The following is a 17,899-nucleotide window of genomic DNA, read 5'->3' as shown; positions in this document are numbered from 1 at the left end:
ACGACAGAATGAGACACAGAGTAAGAGACTGATTGTTATTCAGCTTAGCAATGCAGGGATTTCTCTGCTATGTTGTGCTTAACATTAGGCCCCAGGAGCCTCGGCTGGTGTAGATGTCTTGCAGAGGGCAAAAAAGAAGAAAGAGAAGAGAAGAGATTCCGTTTATTAGAAACCAGGCTAAGACATGCAAGGTCTGTGCTTATGTCCTGATCGACAGGAAGGTCAGTCTGAGAGCCAGAAGGAGAATTTGTCTGAGGTGCCTATATGTGAAACTATCTGGGTTGAGTGTTTGTGTGTGGGTGTGAGTGAGCCAGATTTTACCTTCACAGCAGGGATTCAGAAAGCACCAGCACACACCAATACTGATGATTATTTTCAAGGCTGAAAATGATTCTATACAATTTATAATAAGGCAATTCAGTCATTTTTGGGGGGGATTAGGGCTATTTTGCTTCCACAACTTATCTTCCTTCAGACTATTTGAATAAAAACATACACATTTAATTGACAATTTCATTACACTTTATCTATTGAGTCGGAAGATTCCAAATTCAATCGGTTTCTCAAAAAAAAGGAAATTTCCACTTCAGTAGCACTTACATATGCAAAACTTTCAGTTTACTTCACAGAATAAGTAAAAAAATAAATAAATAAATAAATCACTAAATAAAATGATGCAAAATGACAATAGTAAACACTCAAATTTCAGTTAAAGGCTGTTCATCATTTAATTCAATGATGTCATAATTCAGCTCAGTTCAGTTTAAATAGTATCCGTGTGATCAAGTTGACAATATCACTGGATATTATGTGTCCCCAGCCAAGCAAGTCAGAGGAGACAGTGGCAAGAAACCAAAACCCATCATTAACAGAATGGAGAAAAATCATTGGAAGAAACCAGGCTCAGTCAGGGGTCCAGTTCTCCTCTGGCCAGCCAAAACCAGCAGTTCAATTCCAGGCTGCAGCAAAGTCACATTGTGCTGAGGACTCATTTGGTTTCTGTGGTCTTTTCCCTGTGGCCGTCAAGAAGACAATGTCTTCACTGGTGATCTGTTTCTAGGGCTCATCTAGTTGTCCTGGTCTCTGCTGACTTTCAGGGCTGTCGAGGTCATTTTTAGGTGCTGATCACCCATCTGGTCTGGATACGTACTGGATCCGGGTGACTGCAGTGACCATCTGATCTGGATACAGACTGGATCTGTTGGCTACAGTGACCTCAGAATAAGAAAGAAACAGACTAGTATTAGCGTAAATTACATTCTTCTAAATATGTAGCAAGTACATTGTGTGTGTTATTGGAAGTGTTCCCAGTTCCAGTTGTGATAATTTACATTAAATTTGCATTTATTCACGCTTTTATCAACAAGAAACAACAGAAAACGATACATTTGCAAAGCCTCAAAAAAGCTCACCGCAGATGATACAGAACAGACATAATACTTTTTTATGCAGTTCTTCTGACAGGATTATTTTATAATAAAAAAAAAAAAACACCATTCACTGACGCGTCCAGGTCGCACACACTCACGATTGTATGTCTGATCTAAAACGCAACTGCCCTCAAGTTTTGTTTTAAAGTGTATAGCACATAACATGCACAATACCAGTATAAACACGGATATCTATTGGTATAATATGCGTCACATTACTAAAATTGCATTATCATTTTCAAAAGCCTCTGTTTTCACAGTCCACTCTACACTCGACTGTGCATTCCATTTGTTTTTCAAATTGGTGTGTTTTATAGATAGGGATGGGTACCGAAACCCGGTATTAAAATGGCCCCGGGGCTAAATTATGAAAGACCGTAGTATCAGTAAGATCTGACGGTATCGGTTCTGCTTTCGGTACTGGAGGGGAAAAAATGAATGTACTATTTATTTTTGCGTAATAATGTTATCGTGCACATTTTATCTCACCAAACATTTCTAATGTGCGATCATATTAAGACGTTTGTCTGTGAGATCTGCGAGATCTCTCATGCGCACCGCGGAGGCTGTCTGTCAGTCTCACACACACACACACACACCACAACGAGCCTGGCGCATGCACAGACATAACAGTATGAAAACTCACGCTTAATAATAAAGAGTGACGATGGCGAAGAGATTTGTTTAATAATGTTATCGTGCACATTTTATCTTACCAAACATTTCTAATTTGCGATATTATTAAGACGTTTGTCTGTGAAATCTGCGAGATCTCTCATGCGCCGCGGAGGCTGTCTGTCAGTCACACACACAACAAGAACGAGTGCGGCGAACACACACGCATAAGGGAACGTTCACATATTGTGTCTTTTGCGCGCTCAAGTTCTTTATTTCAAATGTAGTCACGTGGTATGCGCACTCATAATGGAAGCGATGCGGTCCACGCGGTGCAACGTTTTTTCCAGGTGCGTCCGCACCGCATCGAGTTAAAAACATCTCAACTTTACAGAATGCCGCAAGCGCAACGTAGGTCATATAACTTCCTCACCATTTCCATAACATCGTTGAAAGCTCAGCCAAGATGAAGGAACAGTTGATAGCTGTATGTGGATTTTTAAATTAATTTAGTAGCAGTGCTACTGCAAGCAGTTTTTAGTGCTGCAAATCCATTCATCCATTGCTGAAATTTCTGCGTCTTCATGGAGAGAGCAGGTCATGGTTGCTTAGCAATGGAAGACTCCTCAGGAGCGTGCCTAGCGTTTTCCACACGTTTTTAGACGCGATATGTGAACGGCCCCTTACAGTATGAAAACTTCTGCTTAATACAAAGAGTGACGATGACGGAGACAGCAAAACGTTCCAAAGTGTGGTTATGCTTCACTAGAGTGGATGCAGACAACCCTGGTTTTTCATAAGTGCAACAAAATTTTTGCATGTAGGGGCGGAAACACAAGCAATCTGTCAAAGCATCTTTTAAAAGTGCAAACAGAGAAATGCAAAGTTTTCGACTGCCTAACACAACACAAAGTACCGATAAGAATACCGTTAAAGTACCGGACTGTTAAGAAGTATCGGTAAGAGTAGTAATACCGTTAAAACCTTAACGATACCCATCCCTATTTATAGAGCTGTTTGTCATCAGCATAACAGTGAAAGCTAACACCATGTTTCCTGATGATATCTTCCAGGGCTAATATTTAAAGCGTGAAAAGTAACGTCCTTAGTACTGAGCCTTGAGTTACTCCATACTGCACTTGTGATCGATATGATACCTCTTCATTCACTATTACAAATTGATGGCAGTCAGATAAGTATGATTTGAACCATGACATACTGTAACTTCCATTAATGCAAACTAAGTTTTCTAGTCTATGTAAAAGAATGTTGTGGGCAATAGTGTTGAACACGGCGCTAAAATCCAGTGTCACTTATAGAGAGATACAACCACGATCAGATGATAAGAGCAGGTCATATGTAACTCTCAACATTATGATACAGTCAAAATCCTGACTGGAAATCCTCTCAGATACCATTTTTCTCTAAGAAGGAATATAATTTGAGGATACTACTTTTTCTAGTATCTTGGACAGAAAAGGATGATTCGAGATGGATCTGTAATTAACTATTTCTTTTACGGTCAAGTTTTTTTTTTTTTTTAATGAGAGGCTTTTGAAGGTTTTGGGACATATCCTAATGACAGTGACAAATTAATAATAGTCAAAAGAGGATCTATAACTTCTGGAAGCACCTCATTTAGGAGCTTAGATGAAATAGTGTCTAACATACATATTGTAGGTTTAGATGATTTAACAAGTTTATACTATTCTTCCTCTGAAGTTGTTTATCAGGGTATCAATAACACACTATCTGATGCGATACTGTAGCTGACAGATGGATGGTTACAATTTTATCTCTAATAGAATCGATCTTGGAAGTAAAGTAAGTCATAATGACATTACTGCTGTGCTGTTAGGAAATGTCAACACCTGTTGATGCTTTATTTTTTGTTAATTTAACCACTGTATTGAATAAATACCTGGGGTTATATTTGTTTTCTTCTAAAAGAGATGAAAAGTAATCAGATCTAGCAGTTTTGAATGCTTTTCTGTAGGACAGTGTACTTTGCCGTCAAGCAAAACAAAATACCTCTGTCTGAAAGTCTATTCTTTAGCGCTGAAGTTTTCTAAGCGCGTGAACGCTCCATCACGTGAAATGCGCCTGGACAGAGAATGTAGTGCGCTGCTCAGTTGTTCGCGCGCTCAGGGATGACGAGAGAAAACGCTGAGACCCTTTTCTTTACTTTTGTGTGCGTTTTATGAAAAGCAAGTAAGTTTTTACTACTGTTGCATGCTTGTACTGCATTGTGATGAATGTTTGAGATTCATGTATGTTCATGCGAACTAGTTTTATTTGTTGAACTGCGTGACTAATTAGTGTAGTCATGATGCCAGAGCGTGATATAATATGCAACATGTTTCCTGTGTGCAATAATTAGCCCTCTATATGTCGATTTAGACTTTATTTGTGTTAGTTATTTAGCGATATGCTTCTGTGTTTCAGTGCAGTGCATTTACTGTTTATTTGGTGCTATCTGCATCGAGTGTTATAGTGATACAGTCTCAGGCTGCATAGCCAATTAAAGGTGCAGCGGTATAGATATTAAAAGGTATAATAGTAACATATTTTGTTGCACTGTATTAACATAAATTATTATTTATGTACTGTACTGTTGTGAATTATGACAATGAGCATAGTATAGTATTCCTTTATTTGTTTATTAATCAGTTATTCTTACCATTGCATTATTTCTTTTTCCTTTTCTCTCTGTTTAGACCACATAGACACTTATAAGAACTTGTATATTGGCATCCTGATCTTGAAAATAAAGCTGATAAAAGGATTCTCTGGCCGGAATCTTTCTGTAGTGCTCCCATCCTAAACGAACCACTAGTCCATACTTTACATTGGTCCTTCGAGCCGGATTTGGGTTCCACCGACACTATGGAGTCAGCAACTGATGGTCAGCAACAGGAGTCATCGGACAGACCCAAGAGAGACCCTCGTCCACCTGCACATTTGGCCCAGTACGAAGTCAATTTTCTGCCCTATCAACAGCCTGTGGTCCAAGCCTCTTCTACCCCAGTAGGACAACCAGACCAGGCTCAGTCAACTAGAGTTAGGAGTTTGACAAGTTACCGGTCAGCTGCACATTCACGACGGTCCTCTCAGTTATCTTACGGACTCCATCTGTTTCGAAGTACGTCTGATATACAAGAAGCTGCTTTAGAGGAGGAGATCAAAGGATTGGAGCTAGCTGACTTACAACAGGAAATAGAAGAGGAAAGGAAAGCTGACTTAGAAGCGGCAGCATTGGATGCACAAGCCAGAGAAGGACAGCGGCTGCAAGAGGAAGCACATCTGGCTAAAGAGAGAATAGCTAGAGAAATGGGAAGACGCAGGCGCTTAAAGAAACTCGAGAAGGAGATGCACATTGCCAGTCTTGTAAAGACCTACCTGACAGGGACGAATGATGATTCCTTGTCTACGTCGTCAGCTCCTGCTACGTTTTCCAAGCTACCTCTGCCATCACAATTGGTTCAACAGCCACCTCAGGTGCAATTAATCCCCAAGCAGCATCCACCTGTGCAACAGCCAAATCCAGAGCCAGTTCCGATAACACCTCTCTCCACTGTTCCTACTCCGATATTAGCACCACCTGCTAATCCCGTTACGAGTGCCCAGATCAGTTTTCCTGTCAGCACAGCACCGATTGCAGTACCTGTACCTGTCTCATTCGTTCCCGTCCTACCCACGGTACAGGCAGGTGGAGCGTCACCGTTGGCAAGGTCTTCTGTCACAACTAATCTACCGTCTCAGAACATAGGGGCTCCAGCTACCAGTACAAGCTTCACAACGCCACCACGAGCAGTTACAGTGGCACCGCCACCTCCTGCAGTGCAGTATACTAACTGCAGTATACCAACTGCAACACCAGTTCAGACAGCATCACCCTTGACCTACCCAGGTATGGAAACCCTGATTGCGACATCTTACGGCATTCCCAAACCAACACTTCCCTTCTTCGAGAACGGCAAAGAAAGTGATTTCGCACTTTTGAAGATGGCGCTCGACAACTTGATGAATAGTCACCCTCATCTCAGCGAGCACTATAAATATCAAGTTCTTCTGAGTCAGCTCAAGCTTCAGAGTGCTCTGCAGTTGGCTAAATCATACATGTATGACCCCCCACCGTATACAGCTGCAATGGGAGCTCTGCAAGACAAATATGGCCAGCCAAGACAACTGGTTCAAAGTGAACTGGCAACAATACTCAACTCCCCAGCCATTAAGTCAGGAGACGCAGAGGCATTTGACTCTTTCGCTCTCTCAGTCCAGTCGCTGGTCGGTATGCTGCGCACTTTAGAGGGACCAGTTGGATACGAGCTCAGGTGTGGTTCTCATGTTGACCGTCTCTTAAGCAAAATGTCTCCTTCCCACAGAGATGGATTTGTGGAATATTGTCTCATTCACGGCATCCTGCAGCCAGGTTCAGAGCTCACCTACTCCCTGCCTGACCTCGCTGCGTGGCTGCAGATGAAGGCTCAAGCCAAGCGTCTTGCTAGTCGAGCTACTCTTCTCTACAATTCTACAGGGCCTACCCTTCCAAAGAGAGATCAACGTAGTTCAAAGCCCAAAGATAAAATAGCGTCAGTCTTCCTCTGCTCTGGTGAGACAGCTAACAAGGAGACCTTTCATGCGAAGTCCCAAGCTTTCAAACTCAGTCCTTATTGTCCATTCTGCAACAATAAGGAGCACTACCTTAACTCATGCCCCGACTTTAAGAAAATGTCTACTGCTGAGATTAAGAAGTGGATCCAGGAAGGTGACAGATGTTGGAAATGCGGCCGCGGCCACAAAGCTACAGTCTGCACGCTTAAACGCCCCTGTAAGATTTGCAAAGAGAAACACCTTACAGTCCTCCATGACACCATTCAAGAGTCATCCCAGAAAGTGCTGATGGTCAGTAATCCGAAGCCCATTGTCTACATTGAGCAGCCCCGAAGCCCTCAGAGAGTGTTGCTGAAGGTTGTCAAAGTGCTCCTGCATCATGGAGATCGCACTCTTGAGACATTTGCAGTGCTCGATGATGGTTCGGAGAGAACGATTATCCTCCCACAAGCTGTAGAGCAACTACAACTCTCTCAACATCCAGAGACACTTTATCTGAGGACAGTCCAGCAAGAGGTGAAAGAACTGAAAGGTTCCTCAGTTAGCTTTCATGTATCCCCCATCTTCAAGCCAAACAAGAAGTTTTGGATTCAACATGCGTTCACTGCAAGCAGTCTGAGTTTATCTGAACACACATACCCAGTAGCAGCTCTCCAGAAGCGCTATGAGCATCTCAAAGGACTTCCTTTGACGCCTATCCACAGAGCCCAACCTCTGCTCCTCATCGGCTCTGATATGCCTCAGCTTCTTACTCCTACACAGCCAGTCAGAGCAGGTCCATCTGGCGGTCCTATAGCCATCTGCACAAGGCTAGGCTGGTCCTTGCAAGGTCCTTCTGACATCATACCAGTCTCTTCTCACCAGTCTTCCTGTCTGCACATCGCCACTGAGTCTTCATATACTGAACTCCTCAGGAATGTGGAACGACTTTGGCACATTGACACAGTCCCCTATGTCAGTGAGAAGACTGCAACACGTTCCAAGCAAGACCAACAGGCACTCATCCTCTTACAGACAGCCTCCGAACGTGTATCTGTGGATGGTACCCAGCGCTACGCTACTCCACTGTTGCGTCGTCAGCCAGTCATCCGCCTTTATGCACAGCAAGATGCCGTGATGCCTAACCTACGCAGCACTGAGCGCCGGTTGGCTAGGGATAACGCTCGAGCAGCCTCATATTGCAAGGAGATGGATAAACTTATTCAGTCTGGTTATGTCGCAGAAATCTCTACAGAAGAGGCAGCAAAGTCCACAGAGTCGTGGTACGTACCTCATCATATGGTGCACCACAATGGAAAGGACAGAGTAGTATTTAACTGTTCCTTCTCCTTTAACGGTCTGTCCCTGAATGACCAACTCCTGCCGGGCCCAACGCTCGGTCCGACCATGATTGGAGTCCTGATGCGGTTTCGATGTCATGCGGTTGCCATCAGCGGAGATATTAAGTCGATGTTCCACCAGATCCGCTTGTTGCCCAGTGATAAACCACTCTTACGGTTCCTGTGGCGTGACATGCAGAGGACATCTGAACCACGCATATTCCAATGGGAGGTGTTACCATTCGGAACAACGTGCAGCCCCTGTTGTGCAGTCTTTGCCCTCCAGCAGCACGTCAGAGACCAAGAACAACCAGATTCTCCTCTCATGCATGTGACCGAGCACTCGTTCTATGTCGACAATTGCCTCCACAGTGTGAGTAAAGCTGAGTATGCCAAGGCTCTAGTCGATGATCTGCGAGCACTTCTGAACAAGGGAGGTTTCGAGATCCGGCAATGGGCTAGTAACATGCCTGAAGTTGTAGCACATCTACCTCCTGAGGCGCAGTCGGCTAGCAGTGAGCTATGGCTATCCAAGGCCAGTGACAACCTCCAAGAGCCCACGCTTGGACTCTGCTGGGACTGTCTGAACGACACCCTGAGTTACAAACATCGCCATACGGAATCTTCAGACGCTACTCTTCGTAACGTCTACAGTGTCCTTGCCAAGCTTTACGACCCATTGGGCTACATTGTGCCATTCACAACAAGATGTAAAGTGCTGGTTCAGGACATGTGGAAGGCCAACATTAGCTGGGATGACAAGATCCAACCTGCTGACCTTCTGGAGAAATGGTTGAATTGGGTGCAGGAAATTCCCACTTTGCAACATCTCAAACTGCCTCGTTCCTATGCACCAGCCACCGCCGATACTGCCAGCGCAACCCGTCACATCCACATTTTTTGTGATGCCTCGGAGCGCGCCTATGGGTCAGTAGCCTACATGCAGACGACAGATGACAGTCAACGAGTCTATGTCTCCTTCGTGTTTGCCAGATCGAGAGTCGCGCCCCGTAAACAGATGTCTATTCCACGTCTTGAGCTCAGTGCCGCGCTTACAGGTGCACAGCTGGCTAGAGTGATCGAGACAGAGCTTGCAGTCCCCCCTGAGCACATCACTCTTTGGTCAGACTCCACAGCTGTACTACATTGGATCAAATCAGAATCCTGCCGTTACAAAGTGTTCGTTGGAACATGCGTCGCAGAAATCCAGAACCTGACCAATCCTGTTCAATGGCGGTATGTTGATACTCTAAGCAATCCAGCTGATGATATAACCCGCGGACTCACTCTGCAAGAAATGGTACAGGATCATCGCTGGAACAAAGGTCCACATTTCCTCCATTTGTCTGAGAAGGAGTGGCCCAACATGCCTTCCTCTGAGGTAGAACCAGACACCACAGAGTTAAGGAAGTCTGCCTTCATGGGAACTATGTCCAGCATCTTGCCAACACAACTTCCAGACCCCAGTAAGTTCTCCAACTGGAAAGAGCTTCTTAAGGAAACTGCTAGCTCCCTTCACGGGGCGGCTGATGCTAATACTACAGTACACTTTCCCGCTGCTGATTTTCTGCAAGCAGAGAAGCTGATGTTACAAAGGGCTCAAGAGGACTGCTTTGCTGAAGAATTGAGAGCTCTCAAAGCTGGGCGTACTCTTCCTTCAGACAGTCGTCTCGCATCTCTGTCACCAGAATATGAAGAAGCCACGGAGCTACTTAGAGTTGGTGGCAGGTTAAGGCATGCTGAAGGACTAGACCTGGATACTATCCATCCAGTTATCCTGGACCCAAGCCATCCTGTGACAAAGCTTATCGTCAAGGATTTTGATGAGTCACTACTGCACCCTGGGCCAGAACGAGTTCTTGCCGAGATCAGACGCAGGTTTTGGATTATCCGTGGTAGAGAGGCTATTCGAAAGCATCAACATTCATGTCTGGAGTGCCGGAGATGGAGAGCAAAACCCGATGTACCGAAGATGGCAGATTACCCACCAGCTCGGCTACGACTCACTAAGCCACCATTCTATTCAACCGGAGTTGATTGCTTTGGACCTTTCCAAGTGAGGATCGGTCGCCGCACTGAGAAAAGGTGGGGCATTGTCTACAAATGCATGACAACTCGCTCGGTGCATCTGGATCTATTAGAAAGCCTTGATACCGATGCTTTCCTGCTGTCACTGAGAAGATTCATCTCTCGACGTGGCAAACCGTTCGAACTCCTCATGGACAATGGTACCAACTTTGTCGGTGGAGAGAGAGAGCTACGTGAAGCCGTTGCTGCCATGGCACCTCAGTGGAGAGAGCAACTTGCTGAACAGCAGATATCCTTCCGATTCAATCCTCCAAGTGCGCCACACTTCGGAGGCACATGGGAGAGGGAAGTGAAATCCATCAAGACTGCACTTCGCGTTGTCCTTAAAGACCAGACTGTTCCTGAACCAGTCCTGATGACAATCCTAGTGGAGGTCGAGGGCATAATGAATGCGAAACCCTTAGGCTACTTGTCATCAGATGCCTCTGATCCAGACCCGGTCACGCCTAACCTCCTCCTCATGGGCCGTCATGACTCGTCACTTCCTCAAGCAGTTTACGATCCCAGTGACCTCGGTAGAAGACGTTGGAGGCATAGCCAAGCCATCGCCGATCGCTTCTGGTCATCCTTCATCAGTCACTACCTACCAGGGCTACAAGAGCGCAGTAAGTGGAGGAAGGACGGTAAGGCACTCTCCATAGGCGATGTCGTTTTAATCGTGGATTCCCAACTCCCCCGAGCATCATGGCCTGTAGGACGGATTACCAAGACTCATCCAGGAGCAGATGGACGTGTACGGACTATCAGTGTTCAAGTGAAGGACCGCACCTACATTCGTCCAGTCGCTCGGCTCATCCTGCTCCCAGCTCTGGAGGACAAGGACGAGGAAGAGACCACCAAATAGACTTTCTCATACTCTTCAACTGCCATGTAGACAGTTGGGGGCGGCCTTGTCTGAAAGTCTATTCTTTAGCGCTGAAGTTTTCTAAGCGCGTGAACGCTCCATCACGTGAAATGCGCCTGGACAGAGAATGTAGTGCGCTGCTCAGTTGTTCGCGCGCTCAGGGATGACGAGAGAAAACGCTGAGACCCTTTTCTTTACTTTTGTGTGCGTTTTATGAAAAGCAAGTAAGTTTTTACTACTGTTGCATGCTTGTACTGCATTGTGATGAATGTTTGAGATTCATGTATGTTCATGCGAACTAGTTTTATTTGTTGAACTGCGTGACTAATTAGTGTAGTCATGATGCCAGAGCGTGATATAATATGCAACATGTTTCGTGTGTGCAATAATTAGCCCTCTATATGTCGATTTAGACTTTATTTGTGTTAGTTATTTAGCGATATGCTTCTGTGTTTCAGTGCAGTGCATTTACTGTTTATTTGGTGCTATCTGCATCGAGTGTTATAGTGATACAGTCTCAGGCTGCATAGCCAATTAAAGGTGCAGCGGTATAGATATTAAAAGGTATAATAGTAACATATTTTGTTGCACTGTATTAACATAAATTATTATTTATGTACTGTACTGTTGTGAATTATGACAATGAGCATAGTATAGTATTCCTTTATTTGTTTATTAATCAGTTATTCTTACCATTGCATTATTTCTTTTTCCTTTTCTCTCTGTTTAGACCACATAGACACTTATAAGAACTTGTATATTGGCATCCTGATCTTGAAAATAAAGCTGATAAAAGGATTCTCTGGCCGGAATCTTTCTGTAGTGCTCCCATCCTAAACGAACCACTAGTCCATACTTTACAACCTCTATGTTTTTGTTTGCTCTCTTTAGGGTGTGAGTGTGCTCATTACACCACGGTGTCAATCTTCTCTTAATCCTAAAGCCTAGAGGAGCAACCTTATCTAAAATGCTTGAAAAGAGAGAGTCCATAGTTTATGTTACATCATAAAGTTGTTCTGAGGTATGGGATATGCTGAGGAATTGATATAAACCAGGAAGATAACTTACAAAGCAGTCTTTTGTGGTAGAAGTGATGATTCTGCCATACTTGTAACAATAATTAGAATTTAAAGTTGAAATTATATGAAGCTGGCACAAGTCTAGATAATGATCTTATATATTATCGCTTGACTGCATAATTTCAACACCATCAACATCAATTCCATGTGATAGTATTAAATCTAGAGTATGATTTTGACAATGAGTAGGTCCTGACATACCCTGCCTAACCCCAATAGTGTTTAAAAAAGTCTATGAATGCTGATCTCAATGCATCTTTTTCATTATCAACATGGATATTAAAATTACCAATATATAAAACTTTATGTGCAGCCAGCACTAACTCGGATATAAAATATTTTATATATATATATATATATATATATATATATATATATATAAATCCAAGCCAATTTAAGAGTAACAATTTAATTGATGTTCAAAAAAAAAAAAAAAAAAAAAAAAAACAGATGTTATGCAAATAAACTAATGATAAAGCTTTGCTTATTGAATATAAGGTCCCTTTCTAGGTTTGGTGCCCTATATACAGTGGCCAGTACAAACATCACATTTATCATTAACACTAGTTTCTCTGGATAATATTATATGAAGCAGTATTACTATTACAAACAAGTTATTTATTCCTAACGCCCACTCTCTGAGAAATACTGAAAAATGTTTTGTTATAAATTGTAGCAACATCTTTCCCTTTACCTTTTGGATGTGGCTCATGTTTATAAAAGCAATCTTGGGTGTAGACTCATTTTAATAATGTAATCATCTTGTTTTCGCCAGGTTTCTTTCAAACAGAGCACATCTAGGTTATTGATCTGTGATCAACAATAAGTGCTTTCATAGAAAGGGACCTTATATTCAATAAGCAAAGTTTATCATTAGTTTATTTGTATAACATCTGTTTTTTTGTTTGTTTTTTTTGAACATCAATTAAATTGTTACTCTTAAATTGGTTTGGATTTTTATTTTATTTTCTAGTTCGGGGAACAGACAGTCTTTATAGTGTTATATCTAGGTGAAAGAGTCTCTATGTGCTGAGAATTAGCTGACCTATGTGACGTGAGACAGCTAGCAGACGGTCGGTTTAGCCATTCTATCTACTTCCGGACCTGGGCCCCAGTTAGTCAAGTGCAAACTCTAAGACTGTGTGCCATACTTCTAGAGAGAAGAGACCATCTCTTTTCAACAGGTCAGGTCTGCCCCAAAATCTCGTCCAATTGTCTATAAAACAATTGTTATTCTGCAAGCACCACATAGACATCCAGCCATTGAGTGATGCGTATCTCATCACCATGGTAAGCAGGGAGGGGACCAGTCTTACTGCATTTATGTTTAGCATTTGCAAAGATGTCAGGGGCTCTGGCTCCCAGTAAACATCAGACCATGGTGGTTGATGTCTCTATTTTCACGATCCAAACAGTAGAATCGCCAGTTTGATCAGGTTTCTCAGTGGGTGTGACACTGAGTGGAGAGAACCTGTTTAATGTTTTGATCAGAACAGAATACCGGTGTTTTGACCCATGACTATGCCGCTTCACAGTCACCCAATCAGGCTTACAGTTGCAGAGGCACTGTAAAGGGAACCGAACAATGTACAAGACTGCCTGAGCTTGTCGCATTCAAAGCCATATTTACACCCCTCACATTTTCATAATGTCATCAATTGAAGTTTGGGTGCTTGTCTCTTATTCTGAAACCTTTTCTGTCAGCCTTACTATTTCCCTGCATTTATCACATGTGAATCCCTCATCGCTGACAGAGAGAGCTAAACTTTATATGTGGAAAGCTGTGCAAACAAAAATAGCAGGAGAAGAACTTGTGAAAAATGGTGTGTGAGAGAAAAGAAAACAGGGAAAAGAGAAAAAAAGAAAACAGTAAAGTCAAATCAACATATACTGAAGTATATTTCATTGTTAAAGTGGAATTATTGCAAGTATACTTTAAGTACACTAGATATCTTGCATTCAAAGAACAATATTATTCAAAGAATTGTACAATACTCATCAATGGGGACATTAAATACATTTTATGCTTAATATTAAAAAAGTTTGCATTGTGCACAAGTAGTACCCCAAATACAATTGAATTATAATTTTAATATCATTAAGTCTTGAGTGAAATTTCAGGAAATATGTTAATGTATTTAAATTATATTTAATATGAAATAAACTGTCTGGTTCAGCTCAGCTACCAAATCTGACCTCAGTCCGGACTGCTGAGCGAATCATTCATACAACCCTCCCTTATATAAAAGAATTGTACTTATCCAGAGTGAGCAAAGGGGCTGGTAAAATCACTCCGGACCCCTCACATCCAGCACACCCCCTATTTGAACTGTTTCTAGTTTCATTTGATTGTCCGCCGGTTCCCGCCTCCTTCTTCCATGATCATGGGAAGAAGGAGGCGGGAACCGGCAGACTATCAAATTAAACTTTAATAACCAAAATAAACACAAAACACCTCGACAGCCCCTGACAGACAACTGTCGAAGCAAAACACAAAATAAAGCCCAGGCCTGGTCCTCTCTCGTCCTTCACTGTCGTCGCTTCCCTTTTGTATCCTTCTTATCTCCTCCGTGGGACGCGAGACCGGCAAGTGGAGCAGGTGTCGCTCATCTCCCAATCACACCACCAGCCTCGCTCCGTTCCCACGGCTCTCTGCCTCGCCCCACTCCTCACAATAACACTGGGCAGACAGGAACACACGTAGCACAAGGGTTGACGTACAATCTCGGACAAAGACAGAGACAGCACAGACTCCAACTTAAATTCAAGGGATACTTAACAAACACAGGTGCACTGAATGACTAATTAACTTAGACAAAGACAGCAACATGACCAAAAAAGGGAAAACAGGAACAAAAATGAGGCAAAGACATGACAAAACAGGTCCATGACCCTGACAATAATATAATATAATATACCGTATTTTCCGGACTTTAAGTCGCACCTGAGTATAAGTCGCATCAGTCCAAAAATATGTCAGGATGAGGAAAAAAAAACATATATAAGTCGCATTTATTTAGAACCAAGAACCAAAAGAAAACATTACCGTCCACAGCCGCGAGAGGGGACTCTATGTTTTCAATGAGAGGCTACAGGAGCATTGAGCAGCATAGAGCGCCCTCTCGCAGCTGTAGACGGTAATGTTTTCTCTTGGTTCATTTCTCTTTGTTCATATCAAATTAATTTTGATAAATAAGTCACAGGACCAACCAAACTATGAAAAAATTGTCACTTATAGTCCGGAAAATACAGTAATATAATATAATATAATATAATATAATATAATATAATATAATAAGTCAATGGTAAGTCCCTACCACAAAAGGAAAACAGTCATGTACATGTGGAGCAAATGTTTGGTTGTTGCATGACACAGTTACTAGACTAGCATGCAGAATTTGAGAATGTCATGGTGAATTATGAGTAGAAGCACTGACAGAATGATAGACACACATGTAAACACTGTCTGGCATGCATTAAACGAAAGCACGCTCATACACACAGAGGCACACAAAAGCCCCCTGTTAGCATATTAATAGTCTCACTTAGCCAGACTTTTGACTTGCGGCAGAAAAGTTTGGTCCACTTTGCAGATGATTCTGTTATGACATGAAGGGGCCGTCTATCTGACATCTTTAGGTTATGGGTAAATCTGAATAAAAATGAATAACTGGATCTGAGCAATAATAGAATTACATGTTCAATTATATCTCTGTAAATGGTAGTGCATTACATACTTGTGGATTAGTGGAAACGTGTACCGTTCAAATAATTGAAGCCACAAGCTCTGCCAAATCCAGAGATTAGTTCCTCCTCACCGGCACTCATCATTATAACATAATATCACTTGGCGCCACTGTAGATTTAATTCTGTTTTATTAGATTCCCACATTCACTCTTGTCACTTCTGTGCTCGCTAACCAAGTTTCACATTATTACTCAAACTACAGAGGGATACAAAAATAAAAAAAACATAACACTTAACAGCTGTATGTCAGATTGCGTTTCCTTCACTTTTCCACCTGCTTTCTTTCTTTTTCACCTTCTCCCTCTCACTCAGTGAGATTTCAACACCCATTATACCCTCGATGGTACCTGTTAGCTTCACATGTGGACGTGCCCTGGGCTACACTAATTTACAGGCCATTGTTTAGCTGCTCGCACTGAGTTGCTGGTGTTAGAAGCAGATGCCAGAGAGACATGCTTGGGTGACTTTTTTGGAGAAGGAATATTATTTCAGTATCTCTCGCGCTCACAGGCAATAGAGGAAAGAGGGAACAGATGTTAGCGGCCGCTGCTTTAAATAAAACACGTCTTTGTTGTCTTGCAGAATAAAGTCCGCGGAGAAGGAGGATCTACGAGTGTTGTGGAGCGAACAGACGGCCACCATTGAGAGGTACAATGATAAGAATGAAATATCACAAATATGTCACAACACAGTTGATCAGATACTCTATATAAGTCAAGATATTAAAGTCTGAAACCAAAAGCAGAAATTTCGGTCTGAACTCTAAACTAAATAACACAATAAATTATTTATAAAATATGAACATGTGAAAAGTGCTTTTATAAATGAATTTTTTATTAAAAAACAAACAAAAGTAATGTAAGCTTGTATAGTCATTTTCCAAGTTTTATATGTTGGCAGCTAATTCAAATTCTATTTTTAAGCATTTTTTATTTGAGAGATATCAGAGACAAAGTTAAAAAAAGATAATAGAGTAAATAAAGATACAATGACTTAGCAACACTGGCAAATATAATATTCCTCTGAGAGGAGAAAAACAGTAGTTTCACAGACTGACAGAAATACTGGACTGGCATGTCGAGATTATTTTGGTCACATTTTATGTGTTTTGATTGATGTCATGGTCCACTCAACTGTGCACAACCATGAACTATTGTATATTTGTTTTTGACTAGGCTGTGTTCATGCGTTTATCTGTGTAAGTGTGGTGAGTGTGTGTCTGTGTATTTGTGTGTGGTGGAGACAGAGTTTGTTAGTGTCTGTCAGTCATCTGTAAGAGTCTCAGTGGATTGATGCGCATTCCTGGATGTGGTTTGGAGTGCTGTGTGCTGTTTGGCACAATTGCTCACCAGTCTGAAGAGAGGATGGCATGCTGATAAAGAAAGGTTGAAAAGACCAGAAAGCTTTTCATAAAGGGCAAAGAGACCTCAGACATAAAGAGACTGGCAAACTCCACAAATACCATTCCCCATTACAGGGATTAATGTTTAAAAAAAAAAAAAAAAAAAAAAATCATCATTAGGACTGTTTCTATAGCATGGATAGAAGACTTTAAGAAATTTAATATCGTTTGGTTAAAATAAAATAAAAAAATATTGAAAATATGCCCCTACCGATTCTTAATTTTTCCTCTTATGCCTTTATGAATGTTATTTCATTTGGTCCATATGATTGTAACGTGCTTAAGGTGTATAGCAATACACAATGAAAGCACTATATCAATGCCACATTCATTAATTCATTAACAAAATAAACTATTATTCAAAAGTTTGGTTGGTAAGATGTTTTATGTTTTTAAAAGCATTATTATTATCCAATACTACATTTATTTGCTCAAAAATACAGTAGAATTATTTTTATTTTTTTATTTTTATAAATGCACATTAAAAATAGTTTTTACCATTTTAAATAAAAAAATTCTGCTTTAATTTATTTTAAAATGTAATTTATAATGGCAAATCAAAATCTCCAGCAGACAGTAATAATTCCTTCAAATATTTTCTTCAGAAATCATTCTAATATGCTAATGTAGTGCTCAAGAAAGATGTCTTATTATTAAGACATTAAACATTTCTTGTTATAAATACTGAAAACTTATACTGCTTCACATTTTTGTGGACACAGACACACACACACACACACACACAACAGGGTACAAAGAA

The 17,899-nt window shown here is 41.6% G+C and overlaps 1 protein-coding gene across 2 annotated transcripts in view; it reads left to right on the top strand.

Moving 5' to 3' along the window:
* lekr1 (leucine, glutamate and lysine rich 1) overlaps window positions 1-17,899 on the top strand; it is a 113,893-nt gene that overhangs the window by 69,511 nt on the left and 26,483 nt on the right. For both annotated transcript variants that reach the window (XM_052582699.1, XM_052582701.1), the window contains one exon: window positions 16,320-16,385. In XM_052582699.1, coding sequence (XP_052438659.1) covers window positions 16,320-16,385 — 66 coding nt within the window. The remainder of the gene's footprint in view (window positions 1-16,319; window positions 16,386-17,899) is intronic.

The sequence above is a fragment of the Carassius gibelio genome, chromosome B18, assembly GCF_023724105.1.
Source record: "Carassius gibelio isolate Cgi1373 ecotype wild population from Czech Republic chromosome B18, carGib1.2-hapl.c, whole genome shotgun sequence".
In the NCBI taxonomy this organism is placed as follows: domain Eukaryota; kingdom Metazoa; phylum Chordata; class Actinopteri; order Cypriniformes; family Cyprinidae; genus Carassius; species Carassius gibelio.
Note: the sequence above shows the minus strand (reverse complement) of the source record. Positions and strands in the feature narration are given on the sequence as shown.